The sequence below is a fragment of the Eschrichtius robustus genome, chromosome 12 (genome assembly GCF_028021215.1).
Source record: "Eschrichtius robustus isolate mEscRob2 chromosome 12, mEscRob2.pri, whole genome shotgun sequence".
Classification (NCBI taxonomy): domain Eukaryota; kingdom Metazoa; phylum Chordata; class Mammalia; order Artiodactyla; family Eschrichtiidae; genus Eschrichtius; species Eschrichtius robustus.
Window position 1 is genome coordinate 32,128,405 of NC_090835.1, and position 12,821 is coordinate 32,141,225.

General features: G+C 34.6%; 1 protein-coding gene across 1 annotated transcript in view; it reads left to right on the forward strand.

Moving 5' to 3' along the window:
- DNAH12 (dynein axonemal heavy chain 12) overlaps positions 1-12,821 on the forward strand; it is a 219,539-nt gene that overhangs the window by 175,244 nt on the left and 31,474 nt on the right. The window contains exons 56-59 of the mRNA XM_068557202.1: positions 514-706; positions 2,014-2,206; positions 6,432-6,604; positions 11,295-11,435. Coding sequence (XP_068413303.1) covers positions 514-706; positions 2,014-2,206; positions 6,432-6,604; positions 11,295-11,435 — 700 coding nt within the window. The remainder of the gene's footprint in view (positions 1-513; positions 707-2,013; positions 2,207-6,431; positions 6,605-11,294; positions 11,436-12,821) is intronic.

Genomic DNA, 12,821 nt, shown 5'->3' on the forward strand with positions numbered 1-12,821 from the left:
ACCTAGGCTGTTGTTCAGTAGAGAACATGAAGTTGAAGCCAGCCTGAAATTCCTTTATCTTGTGACCAAAGACCACACAAAGTCCATTACTATGAATAGTAGTGGTTAATGTGGACCAGAGTTGACTTTAGGTAAACGTTGCCCACCTTATATCTTTCTGCTTATAAAAATTTTATCTCTGTCAAACTCTAGTACTTTTAAGAGCTTTAGTAATATATAAATAATTTTGGAATCATTATTGAAAAGTAATGGAAGAAGTAAGATCAAAAGGAATCTTGATTTAGAAGGCTCCATGACAACCAGAGAAAATGTCTCATAGTACCCCAGAATTAATGAGTTCTGCTGTATAATTGCTTACTTGCCTCTGTGTTATATGTGACTTTTGCAACACCTGTATTCTATTTGAAATTACTTTATGACTTTTTACTTGTAACCTAGGAAGGGCTTTAACATAGGGGGGATGGGCTATGTAACTTCGGCTTATTTATTCTGCATTTTTTTTCTGAAATACAGGTGGCATTGATTGCATCAGACTTGGTGAGGTCATTATTGAGTATTCCTTTGATTTCAAGTTTTATATCACCACAAAGCTGAGGAATCCACACTATATGCCAGAGCTGGCTACAAAGCTATCTTTGCTCAATTTCATGATAACTCCAGAAGGACTTGAAGATCAATTACTAGGTATTGTTGTTGCAAAGGAGAGGTATGTGTTTTTTTAGATACTTCCAGGGGGTCTAGAGAGGAATATTTGTAGGCCATTAATACTTTTGTTATGTGATTATTTTGAAACCTTGTCAAAATTTTATATTTTGTCATTATAAATTAAATAAGTATTTAATTCTTTAAAATAGCCATTCTATAACAAGTAAGTTAAAAACCAACCATGTTATATTGGGCTTTTAGTATGGGTAGCAGGATTCAGGTGATATGCCATGACTTCTGACTTGTATCTGACTGTTTGAGCCAAAAAATTTCATCCCTAAGAATGTATGCTACAGACAAAATCAGAAATGTGTTCAAAGACATATACAGGATATTAATGAAATAAGAAAATACTTAGGACAAGAATGAAAAATCAGGATACAAACCTATATATGGTAGGGGTAATATTTGTTTTTAAAAAGTTAATGCATGAATGGATATCCATATACACCAAAAAAACATTGAGAAAGAATACACCAGAATACTGACAGTGATAATCCTTAGGAGTGGTAAGATTATGGATAATTCTTATTATTTTCTTCATACTTTATGTATTTTTCCATTACCAGCATGTAATATTTTTTAAATGAGAAAAAATATTATGATACCTAGAAGGGCTACTAGTAAAGAATTGCTTCCTGAAGGAAATCTTTGATTCCACTTGAAGCTTAATATAACACTATCAAGTAGTCTATTACATGAAATCAAATTATAAGTGAAAATATGTACCATGAAGTACTTTTGTTATTTTCAATATTTATCCCACTTGTGCAGTATCCAAGACAGAACTATATCATAACATATTCTATAACATGGTGAATTATGTTATTTTGAAGTTTCATACCTTCATGGCTAAGATATAAGTGGGAGTTTTGTCTTTTACTTGAAGAGCCAGTTGTAGGATGAGTCATCTTTTCTGTCTCCTGTTGTAGAAGAGATGATGAAAATGGGACTGAATGTGATTAAGCCAAGGAATAGATAAGAAGTCTCATATTCTGAGTTTCTTTTCCAGTTCTTATTCTCACACAACGAGCTAAGCCATATGGATAAATTTAACATATTCTTAGACTTACTGTAGTATATGTTATTGCCACATTTTACATATATGTAATTAATGCTTTTTTTTGCTTGAATTTCTCAAATTATTATTTTCATGGGAGTATTTTTTTCCTTAGGTTGGGATAAAGAGATTAATCATCTTAATTTGTATTATATGTCTACAAAATTATTTAACTGTCTACAAAATTGTGATATCTAATATTTGGATAAAATACTACAAATTTAGACTAAATGTTTTTATCTTTTTAGACCAGAATTAGAAGAGGAACGAAATGCTCTTATTCTTCAGTCTGCAGCTAATAAGAAACAGCTAAAAGATATAGAGAAAAAAATTTTAGAAACATTATCATCTTCAGAAGGGAACATTTTAGAAGATGAAAGTACAATTAAAGTCTTAGACTCCGCTAAATTGATGTCCAATGAGATAACAAAGAAACAACAGGTGAAAAAAGAATCCTAGAAATTTTTAGATTCTTAAGAGTCCAGTGCGCTCCCGCTCCCTAAGGAAAGTGCTATACTAGGCTTATGGGAAGAGGAAAAGAATTCATAAAATACCAAAAGATAGAAACTAATTTTAAACTCATAAGAGAATATCTTATACTGTTGAATCATTCAAAACCTGGCATCATCTATGTGGCACCTATACACAGAAGAAATAAATTTGGAATGAAAAAATTTTTAAACATACTTTTTATTATTGCGTAGGTAGGGTAAGCTAGTAACGTTCATTCAAATTTTAATTGACTCTTCACCTAAAACTTAAGTTTGAGAATATGGCTTGCCTCTGTTCCTGGTTGGAACTTAAGATGTGTGAAGGTAATTGCTGGTTAATTGGACAGTAAGTGGTTCTAGGAACTAATAAGGATGATCTTCTGACATTGCCTTGTCTTTTGTCTGGGAGAGAGGTATGAGAGTTGGGAGTGGCAGGTAGAGGAAGGAAGACACATACAATAGTGTACTTATTGCAAATTCATCTAACACAGCTAAATGGTATTTTTATATTGCCTCTTTTAAAAAATATAATCCTACAGTGTTATAGGTGGAAGAAGGCTTAGCTATTTGTCATCTTTAGCATTTCATAGTTGAGAAAAGTAGGGCCCAGAAAAAGTAGTTAAGGCCCAAGTTCACACAATGAAATGATAATACAGAATAACTTTAGTAGGCTACCTTTACTGATTTTCAGACCTTTCAATCCTCCTTGGCCCACCCAATGAATTAAACACATCTTAATATTGGCGTAATTAAAAAATAAAAAGAAACCTAAATAGGCATTTCACGAATTGCTCAGCATCCTTCTGTTTGCACCCTACCCCATGCACCCCAGTTTTGGGGTAGAGGATTTCCAAAAGGTCTAGGCACCTTTCCCCTTGGGATGGGTTTAGTTTTATGTGAATGTGATGGTAATGACTCTCTCTAGCCAGGTGTACTGTTTTGTTTTGTGTTTTTGTTTTTCATTTCAGGAGAGCCGAAAGGAGTAGTGTCCTAGAGTAATATGCTGTGGTAGCCTCCCATCTGGGGACCATGGCTGAGATATTCTATAATGTCTGCCTTACCAAGTAATGTTCGTCAGAGCAGAACCCATTCCTCATTTTCCTCTCACCACAGTGTTTTTTCAAAGGGAAGAAAAGACAGGAAGCATTTATCAGCTTATTTCCTATTAGACTCAAAGAGGAAAGTAGATATCAATATTTATTGGTTCAAATACTTCATCTTACAAAAAGAGAGAAATTTAATCATAATGTCTTTTTGACTGGGTCTCATTGATCATTACAAACATAATTTAGAATTCACTATATATATATATATATATTTTTTTTTTTAAACATCTTTATTGAAGTATAATTGCTTCACAATGGTGTGTTAGTTTCTGCTTTGTAACAAAGTGAATCAGCTACACATATACACACGTTCCCATATCTCCTCCATCATCGGATGAATGGATAAAGAAGATGTGGCACATATATACAATGGAATATTACTCAGCCATAAAAAGAAATGAAATGGAGGTATTTGTAATGAGGTGGATGGAGTTAGAGTCTGTCATACAAAGTGAAGTAAGTCAGAAAGAGAAAAACAAATACAGTATGCTAACACATATATATGGAATCTAAGGGAAAAAAAATAGAATTCACTATATATTTTGATTCAAAACATGCTCTGTATCTGGCCCTGACTTCTATCCACCCACCCACCCAGATATAAGAAAAACCATCTTCAGAGCATAGTGTTCCCACATAGTCTAAAACCTGCTTTTGCCTTTTATCCCAACCCATAAGATTAAACAAACACAAGCAAAACTTTAAGAATTTGTTCTGGACTTCCCTGGTGGCGCAGTGGATAAGACTCCACACTCCCAATGCAGGGGGCCCGGGTTCGATCCCTGGTCAGGGAACTAGATCCCACATGCATGCTGCAACTAAGAGTTCACATGCCACAACTAAGACCCTGTGCAATTAAATAAATAAATATTTTTTAAAAAAAGAATTTGTTCTATAAGTTTCAAAGCCTTCGCTCCCCGCAAAAGTTGTCTTGATTGAAGTTTAGTCTTGTGGATTCTTGGAAAGTATAATATACATAAATAGCACAGCCCAGGAAATTTTTACAAATAATAAATTCTCCTCTTTTAACGTCGTATGCTCACAATGTTTATTTGTTAGAAAATGTCTTGTCCTTTGATTTTAGGCCATTAATTGTAATTAATCAAAAATCTGTATGTCTTGAGTTTAGCGTTTCATGCTAAGCAGCCAAGTATATATAAATATAACAATATTTATAAATACACTGCAGATTAAGCCTTGGAACCTGAGTTAAATTATTATTTACTCTTTAAAAATAATAACAATATTTGCTAAATATTTTTGCTTACTGTTGCCATTAATGGTAAATGGCATTTAGCTGAAAAAATTAAGGGTTAAATAACAGGAGGTTTAAATGAGAATACCAAGATTATGCTTTCTTTTGTAAAAATGTCATTAATTTACATTGTTGATAACTTTGTTTTACTTATAGTCAAGATTGAGGTTCAAACCTTACTTTTAATTGTAGCTACACTGTAATTTGGGGGAAAGTTTGCTTGCAAGGAACAGAAACCTACTCAAATTAGCTTAAATAAAAAATATACAAGGGGATATTTTATTTTCCCAATTATAGGAAGTACATACAGGCCTCAGGAATTAATGGAAAGCATTAAGTTTCTATGCTCTTTGTCTCTCCCTTTCTCTAAGGTTGTGTCGTCCTCATATGTGCTTCTTTCTGCTCCATCCGGAGACCAATTTTTTCTGTAAAACTTTTGTACTGTTCCTTCGTACGTTTATCTTGCACATAGAAACCAACTCTGATACCATTACCTTTTAGCACTAAGGCCAAGTACCATCTGATTTTGGTTTTTGATGCTGCTAAAGTTCTCATTCTCTGGAGGGAAAATTAATTAGCTTATTTTGGGTCTGGTTCTATCCCTCCCACCTGATTGAATCAGCTACAAACAGGATCATTCAATATAAACATGGCTATATAGGCACATTTATTCAACAGAGTCTATGGATAGCATTTCCAAAGATGGGAGAGAGGGTTGGAAAAATGCTCTACATGTTTTTCCTATAGAATATCAACCTATCAGATTGAGTTGTCATTTGAAGGGCTGTTATCTTGGAGAAATTTTTTCGTTTGGGGTTAAATATCTATACCCCTATTAAGCCCAGAAAAGTTAAAAATTTGAGAATTTCACTGAAAAAAGGTATTCTTAATGTATCAAACCATCAGCCAACAAATATTTCTGAATTCCTACTTTGCCAGACTTTGTGCTGGGTTCTGGTACACATGTTGACACCTTAAACCATACACACATGCACACTTGCTGTCTCTCTCTCCATCTCCCTCTCTCTCTATCTCTGACCTATTAAAATAAAAGAGGGTGAGTGACAATAATAGATACATGTCAGATGAACTCAAAGAATTAGCAAAGATTGACAGTTTTGTATTCCTCAAATAAGAAAGAGATGATTGGTGGGTAGTTACACCTTCAATCTGTAAAGATATTTTTCTTTCTTTTACCTCCCTTCTTTCCACCCTGTCTTCATCCTTTTCCCTCTCTCCCTAGTTCTTTCCTTCCTTCCTTTCCCTTTCTTTCTTTTTTAGACTTTTTTTTTTTTTGGCTGCGTCGGGTCTTAGTAGCAGCATGCAGGAGCTTCGCTGAGGCATGTGGGAACTTTAGTTGCAATGCATGGGCTCTTCATTGCGGCGCATGGGCGTCTCTCTAGTTGTGTCGTGCGGGGTTTTTTTTCTCTTCTCTAGTTGTGGCCCGTGGGCTCCAGAGCACGTGGGCTCTGTAGTTTGCGGCATGCAGGCTCTCTAGTTGAGGTGCACAGGCTCAGTAGTCGTGGTGCACGGGCTTAGTTGCCCTGCGGCATGTGGGACCTTAGTTCCCGGACCAGGGATCGAACCAGTGTCCCCTGCATTGGAAGGCAGATTCTTTACCACTGGACCACCAGGGTAGTCCCTCTCTTTCTTTTTTTTATAGATTTTAGCATAGTAAAGCCCTTTGATGTAAACTATGCCTGTATAATTTTGTCATTAAGTTAGGGGATATTTTTAATATAAATTTCATTATATGAAAAGTACATAATTAAAACATCTCCTATTTCTTAATCTTGATTTTTCTCTTCTTCTAGATTGCAGAAAAAACAGAACTCAAAATAGCAGAGTCTCGAGAAGGCTATAGACCTATTGCTAAGCATTCATCAGTATTATTCTTTAGCATTGCAGACCTGGCTAACATTGATCCCATGTACCAGTACTCTCTCGTCTGGTTTGTGAACCTTTATATCAACTCTATTCATGACAGGTAAACATTCTCTAGCTTCATTCATGCTCCCTAGGTTGGATTTTCACCATCCTTTCTATTTAAAATATATAATCATTTTTCTTACTGTTTATATAATACATATTCACTATAGAACATTACAAAATATGGGAAAAGTGAAGGAAGGAAGGAAGGAAGGAAGGAAGGAAGAAGGGAGGGAAGGAAGGGGAAGAGAGAAGGAAAGAAGGATGGGAGGAAGGGAGGAAGGAAGGAAAAAGCAAGCAAGCAGGCCTCATTTCTATTTTAAGTTTTGTTTCAGTTCTACTCAAGATTTAGGCATAGGGGGATTAGCTTTAGGTCTTTTTGCCCCTCTCTTTTAAATATTTTGATAAAACACACGACCTATCTTTGCTAGCAGCTCCAATATATCTTTCTCCTTGAGGTCTCTAAAAAATTTCAGCCCCACATTTCTAATAATTTGCTAGATATTTTCACTTTAACCAATTGCTGAATGTACACAGATTTTGGAGTTAGACTGGAGTAAGGGATTAAATTTCAGTTCTGCCACATAATAGCTGCATGAATACAGGCAAGTCAGCTAACTTTTCTGTAATAGCCTCAATTTTTCTTATCTATAAAATAGGGATAATAATAATACCTACCTTTAAGAGTTGTTATGAGAATTAAAAAGATAATATTTATAGAGTATTTTTTAACAATATCTGGTATTTAGTAACTTGTTAAGTAGAATAAAAATATGATTTGAGCCTAGCATATGTGTTCTACATGGGCTCTTGGTAGAACAATCTTTCCTGAGTGATTGAAATCCCTAAGCTTTCCCAGTTGGGATTTGGAATTTGAATTAACATACCCTACATGATGTAGGATGTTCAAGTCGAAGAATTGACGTAAATGTCAATAACAAGTGTCGAGGATGTGAAGTCATCAGAACCCTCATACACTGCTGGTGGGATTGTAAAATAATGCATCCACTTTGGAAACATTTTTAGAAGTTCCTCAAAATATTAAACATAGATTTGCCATATGATCCAATATTTCCAGCAAATCTAGCAATTCTTGGGTATATACTAAAGAGAATTGGATGCATGTATTCACACAGAAACTTACAGTCTTTTCGTTTTTATACGCAAAAAACTATATATTCAAAAGTTACTTGGGTTAGTTTTTCCTCCTTTAGTATGGTGATGTTTGTTATTCATGTGAAATACAGTTAGGGTAATTTGTTTATTTTTATATTTCATTTTAGAGTTTTCCCCTTTTCCTTGTTGATTTTAATTATATTATATTTTTGAGTACGTAAGCCATCAATATGACTCCAAAAGTAAATCCCATACAGAAGGTCTGCTCAGAGAAGTGTCACTACCCCCTCCCCTTCCATCCCATTCCCATGGATCCAAGTATTACTTTTTAAAAATTAAACTTCTAATTTTGAGATAATTGTAGATTCACATGCAATTATAAGAAAAAATGCAGCGATCCCGTGTACTCTTTATGCAGTTTCCTCAATGGTGACATCTTGAGAACCTGTAGTACAATATCACAACCAGAATATTGATGTTGACACAGTCAAGATACAGAGTACTTTCATCACCACAAGGATACCCATGTTGCCCTTTTATAGCCATACTCACCTTCCTCCCATTCTCACCCTGACCTTAACCCTTGGCAACCACTAATCTGTTCTCCATTTCTATACTTTTGTCACTTCAAGAATGTTATATAAATGGAATCATACACTATGTAACTTTTGGGAATTGGCTTTTTTTCACCCAGTATAATTCTCTGGGGATTCATTTAGGTTGTTTACTCCTTTTTATTGCTGAGAGGTATTTAATGATATTGATGTACTACAGTTTGTTTGATCATTCACTTGTTACAGGACATCTGGGTTATTTCCAGGTTTTGGCTTTTCCAAATAAAATTGCTATAAAATGCATGGACAGGTTTTTGTGTGAACATAAGTTTTCATTTCTCCAAGATAAATGCCCAAGAGTGCAGTTGCTGGGTCATGTCGTAGTTGCTTGTTTATTTTTTTTTAAGTAACTGCTAAACTTTCCTAGAATGGATGTATCGTCTTAGATTCCCATAAGTATTACTGAAAAAATTGAACTAAAAAAATGAAAGCAACGTATTCTTATTGCAAAAGTTTTAAGCATGTAAGAGTATAAAGAAGAAAATAAATATTAGTCATAACCCATCCAGAAGTAATCACTTTTGTCCATATGTTTTCTTTTCATTTTTTTTTTAACATATGGATCTTGATCTAGATTTTATGCTTCTTTGAGGCAGGTAAATGTTTCATAATTCTGTATCTCTTACAGTTCCCTCCCCAGCTTAGATTCTCACCCTAATAGATATTCAGTAGGTGCTTTTTAATTAACTGATTGTTTTCAGTCATTTGCGAGTACAATAAGAAATTTAGAATTTTGAAAATAAACAGATGGTGTAAACCATATTTCATTTTCTCATAGAATTATACCCCATTTTTAACATATAGCTTCATACGAAGTTGCACACGCAAAAAAACTGCACAGGGAAGTCCCATGTACCCTTTACCCAGTTTCTCCAGTTCTTACATCTTTTTTATTTCAGTTGAAGTGTAGTTGATATACAATATTATGTTAGTCTCAGGTGTACAACATAGTGAGTCAACATTTAAATACATTAAGAAATGATCACGACAATAAGTCTAGTAACCATCTGTCACCATACAAAAGTATTACAATATTATTGACTATATTCCTTATGCTATGTTGCATCCCATGTCTGATTTATTTTCTGACTGGAAATTTGTACCTCTTAATCCCCTTCACCTATATGGCCCCCACCCCGTCCCCTCTGGCAACCACCAGTTTGCTCTCTGTATCTATAAATCTGTTTCTGTGTTGTTTTGTTTGTTCATTTGTTTTGTTTTTTAGATTCTGCATGTAAGTGAGATCATACGATATTTTTCTCTGACTTATTTCACTTAGCATATACACTCTAGTTCCTTCCATGTTGTTGCAAATGGCAAATTTTCTTTTTTAATGGCTAAGTATATATTGTGTATATATACCACATCTTCTTTATTCAGTCATCTATTGATGGACACTTAAATTCCAATCAAAAAATGGGCAGAAGACCTAAATAGACATTTCTCCAAAGAAGACACACAGATGGCCAAAAGGCACATGAAAAGATGCTCAGCATCGCTAATTATTAGAGAAATGCAGATCGAAACTACAATGAGGTATCATCTCACACCAGTTAGAATGGCCATCATCAAAAAGTCTACAAATAATAAACGCTAGAGAGGGTGTGGAGAAAAAGGAACCCTCTTACACTGTTGGTGGGAATGTAAACTGGTACAGCCACTATGGAGAACAGTATGGAGGTTCCTTAAAAAACTTAAAATAGAACTACCATATGATCCTGCAATCCCACTCCTGGGCATATATCCAGAGAAAACCATAATTTGAAAAGATAATCAGCTCAGTGCTTTGTGACCACCTAGAGAGGTGGGATAGGGAGGGTGGGAGGGAGACACAAGAGGGAGGAGATATGAGGATATATGTATATGTGTAGCTGATTCACTTTGTTATAAAGCAGAAACTAACACACCATTGTAAAGCAATTATACTCCAATAAAGATGTTAAAAAAAATCAATCAATATGATATACTACATTAATAAAAAGAAGAGAGGAAAAAAAAGTTGTGGTATATATGTACAGTGGAATATTACTCAGCCATAAAAAAGAATGAAGTAATGCCATTTGCAGCAACATGGATGGACCTAGAGATTCTCATACTAAGTGAAGTATTCCAGACTGAGAAAGACAAATATGACATCGCTTGTATGTGGAATCTAAAAGAAAAAGAAAAAGACACGAATGAACTTATTTCCAAAACAGAAAGAGACAGACACAGAAAACAAATTTATGGTTACCAAAGGGGAAAACAGGAGTCGGGGGAGGGATACATTAGGAGACTGGGATTAACATATACACACTACTATGTATAAAATAGATAACCAACAAGGACATACTCTACAACACAGGGAACTACACTCAATATTATGTAATAACCTATAAGGGAAAAGAATCTGAAAAAGAATATATAGATTTATATGTATATATATAAATGTATAACTGAATCGCTGTGCTGTACACCTGAAATGTACACAATATTGTAAATCAACTATACTTCAATTAAAAAAATAATAATGCTGCAGTAAACATAGGGTGCATATATCTTTTTGAATTAGTGTTTTTGGAGTTTTGTGGGGGGTAAAACCCAGAAGTGGCATTGCTGGATTGTATGGTAGTTCTATTTTTATTTTTTTGAGAAACCCCCATACTGTTTTTCATAGTGGGACTATGTACCAATTTACATTCCCACCAATCGTGCATGAGGGTTCCCTTCCAATGATAATATCTTATATAACAATAGTACAATATCACAACCAGGAAGTTCACACTGGTACAATCCAGAGAGCTTACTCAGATGTCACCATTTTTATTGGGCTGGCCAAAAAGTTCGTTCGGATTTTTCCTGAATGAACTTTTTGGTGAACCCAATATATGCACACGTGTGTGTGTGTGTGTAGTTTCATATTTTTAACAGTGGTTATTGTGATAAAATAAAAACAACTTGTATGTTAATTCATATGTTACTTATTTTTTCTTAGTTTTACTTGACTCAATATATTTTCCTTTTTTTTTAACCTTTCAGTAACAAATCCAAAATTTTGGAAAAACGCCTACGATATTTAAATGACCACTTCACATACAACTTATATTGTAATATATGCCGATCACTGTTTGAGAAGGACAAGCTATTGTTTTCTTTTTTATTATGTGCCAATCTTCTTTTGTAAGTTACTTGCTTTTTCTTTATTTTAAAAACTTGCCTGGAAAACCTAATCAATGGCTTCTCACAGAAGGATATCATGTTTTAGCTCTGCATAATTCATGATTTTACTTGTACATTTCTCTATAGTAGTATTGGTGTTTTGATGTTTGATTTTTAAAATTTGGATCATACAGAAAAGCTCACAAAATGTTCAGGTACAGTTTGGTAAATTCGTACAAAGCAAAAATCTGCATAACTACCACTCAGATCAAGAAATAAGAGTTTTCAGGGAATTCCCTGGCAGTCCAGCGCTTAGGACTTGGCGCTTTCACCGCCAGCCTAGTCAGGGAACTAAGATCCTGCAAGCCGTGTGGCGTGGCCAAAAAAAAAAAAAAAGAAAGAAATAGAGTTTTTAGATTGGCTTCTTTCACTTAATAATATGCATTTAAGATTCTTCTATGTCTTTTCATGGCTTGATTGTTCATTTCTTTTTAGCACTGACTAATATTTCATTGTCTGGATGTACTGTAGTTTATCTATTCACCTACTGGAGGACATCTTGGTTGCTTGCAAGTTTTGAAAAGTATGAATAAAACTGCAGGTTTTTGTGTGCACATAAGTTTTTGACTTATTTGGTTAAATACTAAGAAGTGTGATTGCTGGATCATGGGTAAGAGTATGTTTAGTTTTATAAGAAACTGTCTTCCAAGAGATTCCATGCATCACCTCAGCATTTTTAGGAATCTTGCCTTGTGGTCCTTGGCGTCCTGAATGTTGAAACTGACCCACACTCTGGAAAAAGCAAAAACTCAGGGGCCAGAACATGTTGGGCAGGGGAAGGTGCTGAAGGAGCACCTTTATTTTCTCACTCATGGGACCACTAAAATATTAAAAGATTTTCCTTCTTGACTAATATTTTCTCTGTGAAAATTACTTTGAAAATGGGTCCTAAGTGAAAGTCTAAACCCATTCTGCATCACAGATCCCAGAAGAGGCTCAACAAGCATATAGTTTACATTCCTTAATCCATTGCATTCTACCAGCAATGAATGAGAGTTCCTGTTGCTTCACAACCTTGCCAGCATTTGGTCTTGTCAGTGTTCTGGATTTCACCATTCTAATAGATGCGTAGTGTAATCTTGTTTTAATTTGCAATTCACTAATGATATATAATATTGAAAATATTTTCATTTGCTTATTTGGTATCTTTATATCTTTTTTGGTGAGGCATCTGTTAGGTCTTTTGTCCACTTATTAATCAGTTTGGTTGTTCATCTTTTGTTGTTGAGTTGGATGACAGTCCATTATCAGATGCATCTTTGGGAAATATTTTCTCCTAGTGTGTAGCTTGCCTTCTTATTCTCTGTCTTTTGCAGAGCAAATGTTTTAAATTTTAATGAAGTCCAC